Consider the following 19,044-nt stretch of genomic DNA (forward strand, 5'->3'; position numbering starts at 1 on the left):
ATCTTTTTTAAAAGTCTTAAAAAAATATTTAATCTATGTAAGACTTTGGAACCCAATATAGGTTCCTTCCTATTGGGTTAACTAAGAATTTGGGAGGTAGATATTCTCTGAGTGTAACGACCCGACCCTTTAGCCTCTTGGGCGGCCCTTGTGGCGGCCCAACTGACGACCCTTATGTCGTTGGTCCATTTGGCGACCTCTCATGTCGTCGACCGACGACCCTTGGCCGTGTCGTTACTCACTAGGACTTTCCACTCCCCCCGGGATTCGAACTCTAGACCTCCAGGCTTAAGTACTAGAGTTTATGAATCCTGGTAACCAAGTGAGATGATCTCACTTGGTTACCAGGATTCATAAATTATAATACTTAAGCCTGGAGGTTTAGAGTTCGAATCCTGGGGGAGACAAAAATCCACTGACCAGGGGTGGAAAGTCCTAGTGAGTAACGGCACGGCCAAGGGTCGTCGGTCGACGACATGAGAGATCGCCAAATAGGCCGACGACATAAGGGCTGACGGTCGACGACATGAGAGGTCGCCAAATGGGCCAAGAGGGTCGGGTCGTTACAATAAAAAGGTGCCTTTTTATTGTAACGACCTGGTCGGCCCATTTGGCAACCTCTCATGTCGTCGACCGACGACCCTTTGGCTTTTTAATACTTAACTTGGAGGTTTAGAGTTCGAATCCTGGTGAAGGCAAAAATCCACTGCCAGGGGTGGAAAGTCCTAGTGAGTAACGACACGGCCAAAGGGTTGTCGGTCGACGACATGAGAGGTTGCCAAATGGGCCGACGACATAAGGGCCGCCAGTTGGGCCGCTACAAGGGTCGCCCAAGAGGCCAAAAGGGCCGGGTCGTTACACTGAGAATTTTTCTAAGTTGACCTTGGTGATGTCTAATATACCAATTTAATCTACCATAAATTTTAAGTTTTGATTTTTGAAAGTTATTTGATTTCAAGCATGCATGGTCATTTTTCAATTTTTCGATTTCTATTTTCAATTTTTCATTTTCTAATTTTAGATTATCATACAATTCTAGAGGGCATGCCTTTGCTAAGTTTAATTTTAACTCAGCATTTTCCTTTTCTAATTTCACTAGATCTTTAGTAAGAATTTTTATAAAATTAAAGGACTGCTTAAGAGATAGAGCACGTACCTCACTTACCTCAATTTCTGATGCTCCCTCTTCATCGCTGCTTTCTTCCGATGATCCTCCCCCTTCATCTATGCTCATCTTTGAGCTGGTCTCATCTTCTTCTTGATGGATTGACGTTAGGGCTAGTCCGGCGTATGCTTCAATCTCAGATTCGAAGGATGATGACTCGTCCCACATGGCTTTGAGATTATGTTTGGGCCGAGCTGGCTTCTTATTCTTTTCCTTGCCTTTGTTCTTCAATTTCGGGTAGTCATCTTTGATGTTCCCTTCTTCGTTGCAATTATAGCATCGAACGGTCCTTTTATTTCGATACTGCTTTCTCATCTGTGATTTAAATTTATTAGATTTAATAAATTTATTGAACTTCCTGTAAGGAACTAGGGCGCTAAAAACGCTTAAGCGCAACGAAAAACTTCTAGTTCCTCTAGAAGATCCATGCGAAGGGAAAGACATGTTACGATCTATACTAAGTTTATATCATGATAGTATACCTTTGATGCGTACACACGAACTCCAGAAAGCTTGGATCTCAGCATGATCACACGTTTGTGCCTTTTATGGTATCCACACGAACAAGTGTTCATTTGTTTCACAAACTCGCAAAGTGGAGAAGGCAACCACCTAAGGTTGTGCTAGAAACCTTGATAGGAGGTCTCAGACTAGAAGAGAAGAGAAGAGGAAGGAGAATGAAGAAGTACACTAAAATGAGAGAAAAAATGCTTAAGTATTTTCATCCAATGAAAATACTTAATGAGCATTAATTCAATTAATGAGCATTAATGAATATTTACACTCCATTAAGGACCACATTTGAACCTCTTCATTTTGAATTTAATTTCAAAAATTGAATGATTCATTGAATTTTGAAATTCAATAAATTAATCTCCATTAATCCTCTTAGTGAATGAATTCACTTGAGTCTAACTCAAGTCTAATCCACTTGAGTCTAACTCAAGTCTAATTCAATCAAGTCCTACTCAATTGATCTCATACAATTTCAAATATAATGAATCACTATTTCATTAATTCGTATTGACTCCATGAGTCTAGTTTGAATTGGACTCAATCCAATAATTAGATTCAATTGAGTCTAACTCAATAAGTCCAATTTGGATTAGACTTAATCCAATAATTCATCATATGAACTTATCTCCAAATCTACTTGTTCTTTGTATGTGACCCAATAGGTTCTCATAACATTGACAATGTATCCAAATCAACATTTAGATACATAAGCATTGAGTGGCATCTAGCAAGGCATCATTGCTACCCAAGTGATGAGAAAGTTGAGATTCGGCCTAACATGTCCGTGGCTATTATCTTGTATGACTTGGTCCCTCTATCCTTGATATCTAGATTAATCAATGAGGCATATACCGTGTCATCCTCTTATCAACCTTTTATGTTTCTTGATCTCTAAGTAGGTACACTCAATTAAATAAGCTCAATATCTTATACTGACTTATTTGCGCATGACCATGCTTTCTTGTGTCCTACTAATCAAGGGGCCCACAGATATCACTTCTGTCATATGGAAGGGATAGATCCCATCTACATCACTCACATTCCTCCGCATAATTTATTGCATATCCAGTGATTGACTTTATTGTCCACCTTGTTACAGGTGACGTTTGCCAATACCAAAGTACACAACTCCTTATGTAGGGAACCGTAGTCACTTCAGGTCTAAGGACTATTCATACCAATAGTCACATGAAAATATTTATGACATTTATATAACGATCCATAAAATATTCTCATGGCGGGTCATTCAGTATATATTCTCTAATATATACCCATGTGTCAACCTAATATCTCATATTCATGACTTGTGAGATCAAGTTATCTGTTGACCTACATGCTAGTCTCAACGCATTAATATTGTCCTTGTATATTAATGATTGACTAGGAATAGTTAAGAATAGTATTCCATACATATCTACAATATCTCACTATTAATTCAACCAATTGATATGCTGTAGATAAGAACCTACTACCCAAGGGCATTATTATACTTATTCAATCGGCACTGAACTAAAATAAATATAATAACTAACTTTGCCTTTTATTAATAATGGAATATAATACAAAATGAGTCCTTTACAATCATCTCATAATTGGTACTAGGGCTAATACTAACACTTCCTCACCATTAGTGCTACTTCATTTTCATCAATTGATTGTTTAGAGTCTGAATCGTTGGTTCTTGCCTTCAAGGCAACGTTCTGACTCAATCATTTTCTTTGTCTTGCGCACCGAGATTTATGTAATTCAAAAATAGAGAAAATATTTTCTAAAGTACTTACCTCGAGATCCTTGGATATATAGTAGGAGTCTACTATAGTTGTCCATTCGGGTGTTCTTGGGAACACATTTAAGCATACATTTATGCATCCCGATTCGTTACCGTTTCTCCGAGGTTTATTAGTCCGGTGATCAGCTCCTTGATTCTTCTGTGTAGTTGTGCTACTGACTCTCCTTCCATCCGGAGGTTCGTTAGTTGATTCTGGAGCACATCCCATCTCGCAAGATTTGTTTCAGAAGTTCTGTCATGCAGTTCTAGGAACTTCTCCCAAAGTTCCTTTGCTGATTATGTAATCTTCTGTGTAGTTGTTGCTGATTTGTAATCTTCCATCCTGGGGTGGAAGAACGTTGAGCAGATGGAATTCTGCTTTACCGTTTGCCACGAAGTTGACTTGTTCCTTCTTCATCCACTGATATTCTTCTTTATCTTTTGGAACTCTAAAACCTTATTTCATTATTAAAAGAATTTCAAAATCTGTTTTGAAGAATACCTCTATCAGGTGTTTCCATTGTGTGAAGTCTCCCTCGAACTTTGGTGGGTGAATATTTGTACCGGCCATCGTCTTGATCTTGATGCTTTAGTCGGCGGTTATTCTTTCTGAGACGGTTGGGCTCTGATACCACTTGTTGGCACAGCGGGACCGGTGAGAGGACGCAATGTTTGTAAAGAAAGAAAATGTGACACGACTTTCAACGCGGCTTTCTTTGGAAAGGGGAAGAAACCCCCTTTTATAGTGTAGGACACGGGCACCACACGACCTGTGTGGCCTCTACACGACTAGAGCCTTTTTGGTCTCGGCCTAGGTGACATGACCGTGTGGATGCACATGGCCATGTGTTGCTCTGTCTCTGGATAGGTTGTACGACCGTGTGGATTCACACAGCCATTGTCTGCTTGTTTTCTGGAAGAGTTGTACGGTCGTGCTCTTTTTGCCGCTGAATATGTGACACGACCGTATGGTATCATACGACCGTGCCTTGCTCCTTCTCTAGTGAAGTCATATGACCGTGTGGTTTCAAACGGCTGTGGCCATCCTCTTCTTTGATCTTTGACACAGCCGCGTGGAATCACACGACCAGTGTCGTTTGCCTTCGTTTGCTCTCTGAATCGACTGCAAGTGCCGTTTTCGCTCTAAAAATAGTTTCTGTCAACAGAAAATGTGCAAAGAGTAGATCTCCGATAAAGAAGAGTAATTATACTGAAAGTAAGACAAGAGGTATAAAAAATGAATTGATAAAGCATGTGTAAAGTATGTGAATGTGCGTCAAAATATGCGTAAGAGTGCATATAATCTACGCACATCACAGGGATGTTCCAGCTCGGTCGTATTGAGCAGAGCTATCTTCCTTCACTCGGCTTTCCTGTTGTCGGAGGGTTGCCTTTAATCTGACCGGCTATGACGTCGATTAGTCGGGACTATGTTCCGGGAAATTTATTGTTTGTCTCTTAACCCCAGTCGTAGATTTTTCGAGGACAATCGTCCGGATGACCACGTCCTACCAGCATTGTGGCCCGTTCGACCAACTACATCTGATTGATAGAATTGTGTTTCTGACTGTATTGACTTTGATTTTTACATCAACTACTCTTCTCTATTTTGATCCATCTTTAATGGAACCTTTTTTCATCACCGTATCAGAGTCATAATAAAAATATTGAAGGTAAAAACCAGAAACCATTTGATCAAATTCCTTAATCAAATCTTCGTATGTAGATGTTTGTAGAAATGTGTATAAATAATATGACCAATATAGATGTCTACTATTACTGGATAAATACTTTCATGATAATATGGTACTTATAAGAGTTTTATTTTTTTTATTATATTTATTTATTTTGCAAAGAAATGAGTCATTCCTCAACAAAGTTTTATATTTTTTTAATTATATCCAATCATCAGACTCCTCTTTTCATTTATACTAAACTACTACCACCAACAATAATTAGATCTCCAAATTGTCTTCCTAGCTAAAGCTATAGAAGAACTTTTAGCATTATAACTTTATTATACTCGAGATCTAATTTTTAATCACCTTGATTATCCTCTTATAGGGTCAGAATGAGTGTATTATATTAAAATAAAATCCATTTTAAATTTGTTATAAAGCTTAATAAAATAGCATCTCTTTGTATTTTATTTATTGTCCTTGCTATTCAAAACTAAAAGGTATTTTAAATAGATAAACAAAATTATGCTTCTAAAACCTCAAGAGTTGGTTTATTGATGGTTCCGGCTAAAATATAAATGATCAAGTCACCCATTAATAGATAGGCTAGAATGTGCATACTTTGAAGATCCCCGACGAGGGAGGCAGACCAAATTTGATAATCTCGTAACTGTCAAGTCATTCTCAGGATGTCATGCGGTTGAGAATATTATCTTACTATTCTCAGGATGCCACAAGTTTGGGAGTATTCGTTGCTACTGCTAGTGAATTCATACAGAAGGCAAACCTATTTTAAGGATAGAGAAAATGACATTAGTATAAAGTGACCTTAAAGAAGATGATGAATAGCTTCACTAAAAAAGGAAGATGTTAGTGGCTCAGGTTAAGGTGAAGTTGTCACCTGGGGCTATAGGGTAGACTAAGACGACGTCTGACACTGAGGTGGAGTCTAAAACTGAGATGGAGCTTGATGCCAAGATGGAATCCGAGACTGTGATGGAGGTATTAGGACACTTGATTGCTAAAGAGAAGGGGGATGGTGAATAGCTTCAATCTCTTCTTCCAATCTTGTTATGCTCGTCATTTGAATTGCACAGTGAAAACTTTGATTCAACTTTGACTATGCACAATACTTGAATTTTACTTGGTAACCATCTTCTTGAGGTGACTAATCCAAGGGTCCACTTCTCACTCACAGCTTCTGCTAAAAACTTCCTCCTTCTCAAAACCCTTTTGGAGGCAGAGAAACCACTTACAAACTTGAGCACAAGAATACAACAAGAAATAAGAAAGCAAAGACAAATACAATCGAAAATGACTTTATAATCCAAATCTTGCTTGCTTGATCTCTTATAGCTTAGAAATATCTCTTGTTGGTCTGTAAATGCAGCAGCACTATCCTCCAAAACCTCCAAGAACTAATAGCGAAAAACTCCTTAAAACTTGTACTTTAAAGCCTTTAGGTTGGGGCTGATTTTCACCTATCAGTCGACTGATGTTACATATCAGTCAATTGATATGATTTTTGACCATTGAACAACCTCTGAACTTTTTGAAATCTATCTAATGTTGTCGATAATTCAAACATCAATCGACTGATGTCTAATATTAGTTGATTGAGAGCATCAGTTGAACAGAGCACGCGAGTTCCATTCACTTTTGTGTTTTTTAATTTGACATCAATTGACTAATATCCCACATCAGTTGATTGATCTCATCAATCGAATAGAAGAAGAGAGTCTCACTCACTTCTATTCTTTTTAATTTGACATTAGTCGACTAATGTGAACCATTAGTCGACTAATGTGAACCATTAGTCAGCTAATGCGAACCATCAGTCAACTAATTCCATCAATCAAATTAAATTAAGCAAATTTAACTCATTTCTGTTTAATTTCTAAAGTCATCAGTAGACTAATCAAGTCTATCAGTAGACTGATTCCATTAGTTGAGTCTAGCAACTGAATTGACTTACTTTTGTTTGGTTTTTAAAGCCATCAATCAATTGATTAAATCCATCAATCAACTGATACATGAGTTTGACAAATATAGATCTCTGAATGAGCTCTGTTTTGTAATGAAAACCACCTCATTTTGATATTCAAATCGAAAGTTATGACATTTGGAAGTTTGCTCTGTCTGAACTTCCTCGTTTCATGCCAACTCCCTATTGGACTTTCGACAATCAAGTGTCTGGTCAACCATGACCCACTTGGACTTTTCATTTTGTGCCAAGTGTTCAGCTCCCAGTTGATCCACTTTATATTTAATCAAATTCCCAATAGGTTTGCCTAGTTCCAACTTGGTCTTCCACTACCTACTCTCGCTAGAAATTTTATTGCCTAGTTCTTAATTAGAACTTCCATTGTTTAGTTCTCAACTAGATCTTCTACCCCCTAACCTTGCTAGGACTTTCATTACCTAGTTTTCAACTATGTCTTCCACCACCTAGCTCGGCTAGAACTTCCATTGTCTATTTCTCAACTAGGATTTTTATTGCTTAGTTCTCAACTAGGTTTTCCACTACCTAGCCCCGCTAAGACTTCCATTACTTATTGGGCACTTGGTTCGGGTAAGGGAATGAGAAAGGATATGAGAATGATTGCAAATATTATTGAAATGGGAATAATACCCATACCCCTCATATTAGTGGGGAATGACCCATTCCTCTATTTAGAGGAATGAATCCGTGGGTCCCACCTTCATTTCCCCAAACCAAGCACAAGTTTAGTTTCATTCCCATTCCAAACCTCCCAAACAAGCAGCCCCTTAGTTTCCAAATAGGTCTTCCATCACCTAGCCCCGCTAAGACTTCCATTACCTAGTTTTCAAATAGGTCTTCCACCACCTAGCCCCGCTAGGACTTCCATTGCCTAGTTCTCAACTAGGACTTCTATTGTCTAGTTCTCAACTAGGTCTTCTACTACATAGTCCCGCTAGGACTTCCATTACATAATTCCTAACTAGGTCTTTTACTGTCACATTAGGACTTCCATTCCTAGTCCCACTATGACTTTTACTGCCTAATTTTACTAGGACTTGCACTGCATATTAATCAAATATCGAAACCCCAACTCAAGTACACTCGAGCTGGGTCAACTTGGTCAATCTTGATCAAGGGTCGATTGCCCAGTAGGAGATTGATGCCGAGATGGAATCTGAGACTCAGATGGATATTCGAGACAGAGATGGAGTTTGATGCTGAGATGGAATCCGAGATTGAGATGAAATCTGAGACTAAGATGAATCTTGACGCCAAGATGGAATCCGAGACGAAGATGGAATCCAAGACTGAGATAGAACCCGAGACTGATATGAAATTTGAGATCGAGATGAAATCTGAGACTGAGATAAATTTTAGAATTTGGTTCCTTGGTTGGACCTAATGTGCAGAGAGGAGTATGCTAGATCTTATGTGAGCTATATTGATTGTGATATGTAAGTGCCAAAAAGAGACCTCCACATCATTGACCATAGGATTGTGCTACAACAAGCTGAATTTCACCAAATCGCTAAAGATTCTTTATTCCCTTCTGCTATAGATAAAACATATATTTTTATGTTATGGGTACATTGGTGGTATTTTAATTACAAGAGGCAAATGTGATAAAATTCAAACCTTCAAGTGCATTCTAGAACAAGCCTTTTAAAAGAATAACCTTGTACTACTTCCATATTTTCTTGACATAGAAATATTTAAGAATTCTAAGATATTTTATTTCACAATAAAAATACAAAATTTATATTATTCAATAACATACTGATTTAGATATGTGGCTACACCACTCGAATTAGACGTTTAAGTATAGTCAACCTAATAAGAACCCTATCTCAGGATTCATTCCATATCGACTATTATAAATTCAAATATAATTCATAGTAATAAAGTTATATTAATAGTACCTTTACATTTTGAATAAAGTTTACTAATCTATTATTTATAACTATTACCTTTTAAAAATTTTACATATAAATTATAATTAATAAATTATCCTTTAAAATCCCACCATTAATCTATAGCTAAATATCTGAATAAAAGAAAATATTTTTCTTTAGAGATATTTTTTATCCTATGTCATCAATTAATTAATTTTTATTGTGTGATAATTTCTTTTATATATATATATATATATAGAATGAGAGAATTGTTATCCTACGGACCTTTTGCTACGGAACTATACGGACAAACTCACGTGGCATATCTTTCTCCTATTTTTCCTTATTTTCTTTTCCTCTCATCGTCGCCGAAGCCTCGAGCCTCGCGATCCTCCTCCTCTCTGCCACAGCAGTCTCTCGTCGCGCCTGCTCTCTCTCTCTCACCGCGATCCTCCTCGCCGCCACAGAAATCTCTCGCCGAAGCTTCGAGATCCTTCTTGTCGCGCCTGCTCTCTCTCCCTTGGCGCAGCCTTCTCTCTCTCTCTCGCGCGCGCGCGAGGCTTCGACGAGAGATTGTTGTGGCTGGCGCGAGGAGGCGCGGCGAGCTTCGGTTCGCCGAGCTTCGCTGCGGCGAGAGAGAGAGCGCCTCTGTTAGCTTGTCGCCGCGAGTCTTGGCGAGGAGGAAGATCACGAGGCTTCGGCGAGAGACTGCTGTGGCGGCGAGGAGGATCGCGGTGAGAGAGAGAGCAGGCGCTGCGAGAAATTGCAGTGGCGGTGAGGAGATACGCGAGGCTTCGGCGACGACGAGAGGAAAATAAAATAAGGAAAAATTACTGTGGCGCGATTAGATGATATGTCACGTGAGAGTTATCCGTAGGAAAGAGTCCTTAGATAACAATTATATATATATATATATATATATATATATATATATATATATATATATATATATAAAGATTGAGATATAATTGTCTGTTTGGGACGATTGGTGATATAATTTTTCTCTAGTTTAGGATTGACCAATCTAAAACTAATCAAACCCATCAAAAATACCGATTGATATGCTGTGCGCGCACAGTCACGTACCGTGCAGGCGCGCAGCATATCAATCCTATATATATATATATATATATATATATATATATATATATATATATATATATATATGATATCTGCTTATAAAATTTGTGTATAGAGGATTTTTAAAAATTACCCTTGATGTTTATACATATCTCATAGAATCGTCTAACGTTGAAGTTGACCGGATCTTGTCGGAGTTGACTGGATAGATCTGGAATCAAGCCGAAGGTGTCGTGGCAGATGCAAAATGGTTTGAAAAGCTTAAAACCCGAGCTCAATCGAACCGGCTTTAGTGTGGAAACCGCCCCCTTGGTCACTCGCACGGGTCTCGTCTCGGTTCCTCTCCCGACGCGGCGCGCGGCGCGGCGCTCCGGTCTGCGGACAACTCCCTTCGATATCGCGCTCTATTCTTCTTCGAGGTCCTGCGATGGACGGAGAGACGGGGCGGTGCGTCAGAGTTCTATGTCCAAAGAAGTCGCTCCTATCCTCCAGGAGCCGCGGCATCCAGTGGCTGATCGGATCTCCCCTCTTCTTCTCCTCCTTCTCCATCGTATCCTCCATCCGATGTCTCCATGCCGTTACCGAAGATGATCCATATTCCCCGGACTTCGTCAAAGAAACAGGTCTTGTTCCACTCCCTTTCTCGTGACGAATTTGGTTGTTCACTAAGTAAAGTTGTATTGAAGTCGATCAAAAAGGCAATTTCCGTGTTAAATATTTTTGTTCATGGTACAAATATGAGGTTTTCATGTCTAGTTGTCCACAATTCAAGACTAGTGATGCTTGCAAACGTAGACAATAATTCTCAATGTAAAGCAGTTTTGTACGAGATCAATTGTGTCTACAGTGTTTGAAATACTGAAACAATAATATTGTACAATTATTTTACAGTTTTCATAAACATAAGGTGGTACTGAGGATGCAAGTTTGAATTTAACCTGCAGATCAGAACTTATTATTTTTTTGTAGATTGGAACTTACTAGTTTTATGATATTTGATAAAGATGTATATTGGTTGTTCCAGTAAAAGAACAAACTGATGTTCAAGAGATTCTTGGTGGGAATGATGTTAGATGAAATGACTGTTTATTTAATGTGCTTCATGTGTTCGTGGAAGACATTCTTTTGATCAATATGAATTGTACTTTGATAATATAGTAGAGATGATGTAGATTATGGTAGCTCTTGAGGTCATCAAGAAGCCATCAAATGCTCAGAAGTCAAAAACAAAAGCAGTGTTAATGAGCCCATGAGATTTTTTCATTGTATTAGAACAAGTAAAAAGTTGGTTGTTTCTTACCTTATCACGAGATTAAAAGTCACCAAATAAGAAATAAAACCAGAAATCAATCACTGATCATAGGGATCATCATCTCAACAAGCCTCAAAAATCTATAACTGAAGTGGTGACTTGGATGGTGCCTTTGACATATATCAAAATATGAATGTGGTTGCAAAATGTAGTAGGGTAGTGCTGTCAACTAAGTTAATAGATTCTATTTGTATTTCTGGTTGCCTCTTGGAAGAGAAAAGATTGGTACCTTATCAGTGCAAATTACTTGTGACACATTAAAGGTTGTCAAAATGATCAGTGATGATTAGTTATGTGTCTCATTGGTGACCCTGAGAAAAGCAACGGAGGATATAGAACCTAATGAGTTAAATGTAAATAGCTGGTAGGTTCCTCAAGGAAGTTGTCAACCTATCCATGTTGATCTTGCTTGTCTATCACCTGGAGGTAAAATTTGGTTGCAAACATAGCTATTGGGGAGAGTATTAGCAGAGAATCTTTACCTTGGGACCTATGGGGTAAAGAAACTAAATCACTTCAAATCCACATGTACTCACGTCCAGATGGCAAATTTTCTTTTTGATAGTGGTGGAAATCCTGACATTGCTTTTAGCAAAGATAACAAGAGCACCACCTAAGAGTTCTCTGAGTTCTTGCTAGCTGGACTACATGGGGAAGCTTTATGGCAGAGATGGATATCTTCAACTTTCAGTTTTGGTCCAGCAACAATTGACATTTGGGATGACAACAATTTATGATGATTGGGAAATTGTATTGTATATTCTTGTTCAAGATATAAATATATGATATTTATGTCCACAATCAAAGATTAATTCTCTTTAAGAACAAGGAGAATAGAACAAGGAGAATAGTTTACCATAAAGAATGATTCTGCACAACATTGTTTTTTACCAAAGTGTCTCAAATAAAACAGTTCATATTATTTATTTATTAAACAAAATTTTTTATTCTTGTTTCTCCATTATTTGCGGATATGTGACTATGCAGTTGACATTCCTGCACTTGACTTGCCCAAGTTTAATACCCTATATTCACTTGCAAAAATTTTGCATTCAAATTAGCCTCATAAACTTAAAGGACATACTCTCTTATCTCTATGTTCCCAGCATTGATTCATCCAACAACCATTACAGCTTATTTTTGTGTATTTTTATATTTATTTGTCATGAGTGTCTATTTTGTTCCAATTAGTTCTACAAATGGGTTTGACTTATTTTGTTCCATGAAACTAATAGCGAACAAGTTTCAAGAATATTATTGCTCTATACTTTCTTAATCAGTAGGGTTTCAAACAATCTCTATGGTTAGTTACACTTGATATGTTTTGTTCTTTCTTGAATTGCAATTCTACCCTAAAATAAGGGTAAGTATATTTTTGAAGTTAAATTGCAATTAAACTGCAGTTCACTCTATTTAATTTATATTATTTATTTTTATTTTTATAAATAACTCCTCTCTTTGTCTAGCAGATGAAATCAAGATGTTACTTTTAAGAGGGTTTGAAGTAATTGGTGCATTAATAATTGGAGATGGGAGTCCGGAGAAAAATGTTGCCAAGGCTGTTAAGATTTGTCGAAAGATGAGAGAATGCCTTCATGGTCCTGGAGAACATGATCTAATTGGTGCCACAACTGATTTGATGACTGATGATATTCATTTCTTTGTTTCATGCCTTGCAAATATTGAAAAAATGGAAGTTGTTAGGTCGGTTATTTATGATGACAATCCCGAAAAATATATCTGGGAGAAAGGTTGTCTGCTGAGATGCAACCTGGAATTCAAGTTGCCTATTTTCATTCCCTTAAATAAAACATCAGGTGCATTTCTTGCGGTCAGTAAGTTGAAACTCATTTCATGTATTTTACCTAAAAATATCTACATATTATGGGCAGGGAGGAACTAGAAATGGCTAATTTGAATCTTCTCATATTATTCTACTTAACATATTGCAATCAGTAAGAGAGATGTGAGCAGATTTCAACAATAACTAGTCGGAATGTCTTAACTGTCTACTTGGACCTCTTCCATCACTGATTATTATGCACGGAGAATATCAAGAAAAAAGGATGGCTATTTTTTTTTATTGTTCATAATGTAAAATCTTCTTAGGTCTATTTTATAAAGTTTGGCATCACTGTCACAATTGACTTGCCCTATTTATTCATATGACAGTTTGTCTGATTTTGTTTCCTTTGAATCATGTAGTTTTTTACATTTCTAACTGTCACAATCAAATTTAGCTTTTCAATAGTGAAGTCAATGATATAATGTCCTTGGGGTATTTACCTTTCCAGCATAGTACCTTCATGAGACTTTGAGCATTGTGGATGGCAAATTGGTACCAGGTTTTATGGCTGTGAAGCAGAACTCCACATGACAATTAACTATTATTTTTTATTGAGTTAAAAATTATGTTCGTTGTGCTACTTAGTTGCATCACCTGACATTTGCTATATTGTCAGATGTTGCAGAAATTGTTTCCTTATCCATTGATGCTGCTGCTGCCAAATTGAGAGATCCACATGTTGTATACCTAGTTGAAGGTTCAAATATTAACACAGAGGAGTCAACTCGTTCTGCTATCTTGCATGGTATGGTGTTGAATTTGGTTTCAGGTCATTCTTTCTCCAAGTCGGTGGATACTTCTACTAAGGATCTACCATGTTCATATTTTCTTTCCAAGCATAAGGACATCTCATTATCAGCAAAAAGAGAGGTAAGTTATATGCCTAAGTTTATTTTTTTGCATTAGCTTGTTTTTGTGTGGTTGAGTTTGGAGTGTAAATATTTGAAAGAGGTAAGTTATATACTTATGTATCTAATTTATGTATCATGGTTGCTTTTATGTAAGTTAGATGTCTTACTTTATCTTTTGCATCAGTTTGTGTGTGGTTGAGTTTAGATTGTAAATATTTGAGAGAGGTAGGTTGTATACTTAATACTTTTATATCTAATTTATTTATCATGATCATTTTCTGTGTGGTAGACTTTCGATACAAATAATATTAGATTCCAATGATATAACCTCTATCTTTTTGGGTTATATGTTTCATCAATTAATAATATGGAAAACATGACATCTCTCTAGACCTTTAAACTTTCTCTTCTTGATCTCAATTAATTAGGTCAGGCAATCTTGTAGTGAATATATTGGCTTGCTACTTTCGTACCTGCTTACATATTTTAGGAAGTTCTATAATGTATATATTATTGTTTTCTGTACTTTGTGGTATTATAATAATGGATAAGATGCTTCCAATTGCTTTGTGACTGTTCTCTAAATTAGAATGCAGATGCTATCCAAATAGCTGTTCTATTCAATCAGTCAAGAAAAAATTGCAAGTCAATTGCTCCAGTTGCAGAATATTTTCCAGGTTCTGTTGGTTTCATTATTTCTACAGTTTCATATATTCTCCACATCTGTGTGCTTTATGGTTTGATAATAATGTCCTCTGTTTTCAGTCACCGAACATGCAAAAAACCTAAGTTTTAGCTTCAAGCTTGATGTCCTATGCTACTCAACTGAAGATTTTACAATTTCTGCTGCTCTCTCTGAATTAGTTATCCCCGGTTTAGTTGATCAGTTAAATAACATGAAGAGGGTTCTCATATCAGAATTACAATCACAACAGCCTCAGGTAATGCTTACATTTTAGGAAGTCTTATCAACTATTCAATTGTATTAAGTTCTAAATTTTGCATTGTCATTTGCTTTTATTTTATGTCCAGTTAACTATACATTAAAAGGGTCCCAGTCATTGTAGCTGTAGGAGCCTCATCAATAAGTCTCATTTTATTAAATAATTTTCTCAAGAATATATTAATGCCTCAGTAGCAAGCTTTATATTCTTCTTAGGAGTCTTGTTATCTTGCTAAAGTTTTCTTTAGGACACATTAATGAAACCGCTATTGGGTTTTTGAACTCCGATTCATAAAGTAGCATCCTTTTTTTTTTTTTTGCTGAGCTATACACAATATCTTGTCTGAGTCCATCTTAGGTAGACTGCACACCCTTATGTTCACATTCATAATGCAATATTAATAACTCTATATCTCCTCTTAAAGAATTTATTCCGACCGCACATAGCTATCATATTGAAATCCATCTAATCGAAATTGGGAATTTGTTTCTTAAACTTATATTCATTGTTTTTCTTTTATGCTATTTTAAATTTACAGTACCCTTGTTTCACTTGATGGAGTAGAGCTATATATGGGTATATATTAATCTTTTTGATGTATCCTTATCTTGTTGCAAATTGGCCAACTATTGATCTCATCTAATTTACACCAATATTGGAATTTGTATTTGCAGTTTTGTCCATATCACTTCCTGCCACCTGGGTTATTGCACCCGATAACAGCTATCTATGATCTCAGATATGGTGAGACGGAGATGAAACAAGGTAATAAAAGATCTAGTGCTTGATATGCAAGTTATCTGCAATTACCACTACATTCCATTATGATTATTTTTGAACTAAAGATGGTCAAGATGAAAAGTTTATGGTAGCCTATTTAAGTGGTTTGTGCCTATATTCTTCAGTGGAAATGAGGAAAGCTTTGCATTCAAGATTAGGTCTGCCCTTGGATCGTCCTCTACTGCGTATTGCTAATGCCTTAAATTTTGACACGAAGAGCATGAAAACTATCAACCCATTGAAATATGGTATTTATTTATCCTTTTTATTTTTGAATATGTTATGTATTGCTGCTTTAACTATGGTAATTTACTAGTTTAAGTTGAGAGTGGATTATGGTATAAATGGTTCTTCTTTGTGGTTTCATATAATACTTTTGATGTGAAAGATTATATTAAACTTGTGCAATTGGTTTTGTGTGAAAAATAGGTACTCCATTGCTTAAAGATGTTCATAATGAGATTCCAAGTAGTGGCGGTTGGTTCTCTGATACTATATTGGTTCTCTGATACTCTATATTATTGAATATCTTTGCTTGTTTTTCTTCTTCTAGTCATTCTTTTATGGTGCACAATGGCTTTTTATTAAATGGATTTTGCAGTTTCTGGAGGCATAATCTCTTTGATTGATGGATCATATGAATACTACCATTACCTTCTTCAAGGTTTTGATGACAATGTAAGGTTATTACGTTTTCTCAACAATATGATCTGCTTTGTTGATAGAATGCTTGTGCATATTTATGTAAGGTTCTAACTCATTATGCTCTTTCATAAGTGTTATGGGTCTTTATGCAAACAAGTTACATGGTACATTTATACTAATTTTGTATAAACAATAATATTCATGTATAGATAGAGGGAAGATAGAGGGAAGCTGCTACTTAAGGTTGTTGCATCCGAGTAATTTTCCTCCCATGGTATGAGGCTTATATCTAGTTATTGTGTTCTTTTAAAAGGTAACCTAATTTTTTCGAAGAACAAGAAGTAAACATAGGCGGCAAGGTAAATGCCGAGGTAGAATATAGGTATAATCTTAGCAATAAGCGAACTCATTTGGATACACTCGTATAGAGTACACGAAGCTTTCTTGTGACAATCAAGTTGCAATACATATAGTTTCAACCATGTGTTTTATGAGAGAAATTGATAGTCATTTTATTAGAGAGAAAGTACAAACTAATGACATTATTACTTCTTTTGTAAATTCTAATAATATTTGCTAACCAAATTGTAAGATTAATATTTTTGTAACAAGCTTAGCTTTATAGCTCTTTGTGTAAATAAATAAAGTTATATAGGTCAATTTGTAAGGTTTCATATACTTGATGATATGCATTTTATAAGTAGAGGGGACTACCTACGGATGTATCATCAATAATTCCCCTCACAATAAGAATTGCATGAACAGTGGTCCTAATACAACTTTGGCCAATATTGCGGTTTACAGTAAGGTTGATACCTTTAAGATGCTGCTAATTCATCAAGCCACCCCGGGTTAAGATAAACCATTTGTAATCTGTTTGGCTGTGAATCATGCCAAGTAAACTTATAAGATTCCAAATGACCCTCACATATTAATTTGGAGCAAATCTACCATTTTAGCTTGCTTATCAGTACAGGCTCCCTGATCTCCATGTTTTAATTGTCAAAAGCAAACCATTTTACCTTTAGCTTGTTTTTTTTTATTTTTTTTTATTCGGTATCATTAATGAAATAATGATAATAGGGCTGGGGATGTGCTTATCGCTCCCTGCAAACTATTTTATCATGGTACCGACTTCAACGGTACACATCACTGAATGTTCCTTCACACAGGTTGGAAAATCGGCAACTCCTTTTTTGTTAATTGTTTTGCCTATATAGATTTAGCTGATCCCAAATTGTTTTTTCTTTCAATGCATTCAGGGAAATTCAGCAGGCTCTTGTCGATATAGGCGATAAGGAACCTTCTTTTGTTGGATCACGTGAATGGATTGGAGCAATTGAGTTAAGCTTTGTCTTGGACAAACTTCTTGGAGTAAGAACTATGGTCTTTCTATAAAACTTTAAAAATCTTGTAAATGCATTCTTTCATCTATATTTTTGCTCAGTTTTTGAGACACTCAATATACTTTTTAAACTGTCTGAATTACAAACAATATGATGACCATACCACCAGAAATTTGATTTTAGATAATATGGGACATATTGGCAGGTTAGCTGTAAGATTATGAACGTGAGATCTGGAGAAGAGCTTCCAGAGAAATGCAGGGAGCTTTCCATGCATTTCGAGACGCAAGGAACTCCAATCATGATAGGTAGGTCTTTATTACAATAGCCTATAAAATCTTGTATCAGAAATAAAGAACTTCAATTTCTAGGCTTTATTGCTCCACATATTTCGTTTTTTTCATTGTGGTTTTTTCAACAATTACATTAGTATGGGAAATGGCTACGCACTCAACTAATCCATTTCAATTCTCATGCCCTAATAATTAAAAATGCAGGTGGTGGTGTTTTAGCATATACCCTTCTCGGAGTAGATTACAATGAAGTAAGTGGGGATTGTGCATTTCTTATCCTGGATCCACATTACACAGGCAGTGATGATCTTAAGAAGATTGTGCATGGTGGATGGTGTGGGTGGAAGAAGGCTGTTGATAGCAAAGGCAAGAGCTTCTTTTTGAAGGATAAGTTTTACAATCTTCTCCTCCCACAAAGGCCCAACATAGTTTGAAATTCCATTTGATGCAATATTGGTTGAGAACGAGATGATTATTTATCTAATCTATGGAAAGCAGGGCTCTGTGGAAAGAGAGAGATTTTTTTTTAAAAAAAAAAAATCTTTTGAAATGTTTTAGGAAACAAGAGAATATAGTGTATAATTAATTTACTGGTTCAAATGGAGCCTCTTTTCTGATAATAAAAAGGGCTCGGAATTCATGCCAAAGGAGATCGATAAAAGTCGTAGAGCGTTCAATTGTTCAAATAGTTTTATTTTCTACGTTCTATTTAACGTCAAGATCATTTTGGATTTCTTTCCCAATTAATATCATGTCTTGTTAATCATATCCTATCATTTTGACGAATGAATAACTTGTCATATTACATAAATTTACTTTTGAAGTGTTTATTTATTTTTCTAATATTAATTATACTCACTGTTCAAATTGAAATATATGCAAATTAGTCATACCAAGCTCGGATTGATCGTAGGTCTCGTTTCTAGAAATTTTCTCTAATTTG

The 19,044-nt window shown here is 36.3% G+C and overlaps 1 protein-coding gene across 1 annotated transcript; it reads left to right on the forward strand.

Moving 5' to 3' along the window:
- The first annotated feature begins 10,370 nt into the window (after positions 1–10,370).
- LOC122027125 (probable Ufm1-specific protease) lies at positions 10,371–18,721 on the forward strand. The gene is made up of 13 exons (XM_042585985.1): positions 10,371–10,707; positions 12,866–13,213; positions 13,859–14,112; positions 14,683–14,770; positions 14,859–15,034; positions 15,712–15,802; positions 15,943–16,065; positions 16,247–16,294; positions 16,419–16,495; positions 17,546–17,634; positions 17,725–17,836; positions 18,014–18,116; positions 18,306–18,721. The coding sequence occupies exons 1-13, from the start codon at positions 10,512–10,514 to the stop codon at positions 18,533–18,535; spliced, it is 1,935 nt and encodes a 644-aa protein (XP_042441919.1). The 5' UTR covers positions 10,371–10,511; the 3' UTR covers positions 18,536–18,721.
- Positions 18,722–19,044: the final 323 nt, after the last annotated feature.

Source organism: Zingiber officinale, chromosome 10A (genome assembly GCF_018446385.1).
Source record: "Zingiber officinale cultivar Zhangliang chromosome 10A, Zo_v1.1, whole genome shotgun sequence".
NCBI classification, from domain to species: domain Eukaryota; kingdom Viridiplantae; phylum Streptophyta; class Magnoliopsida; order Zingiberales; family Zingiberaceae; genus Zingiber; species Zingiber officinale.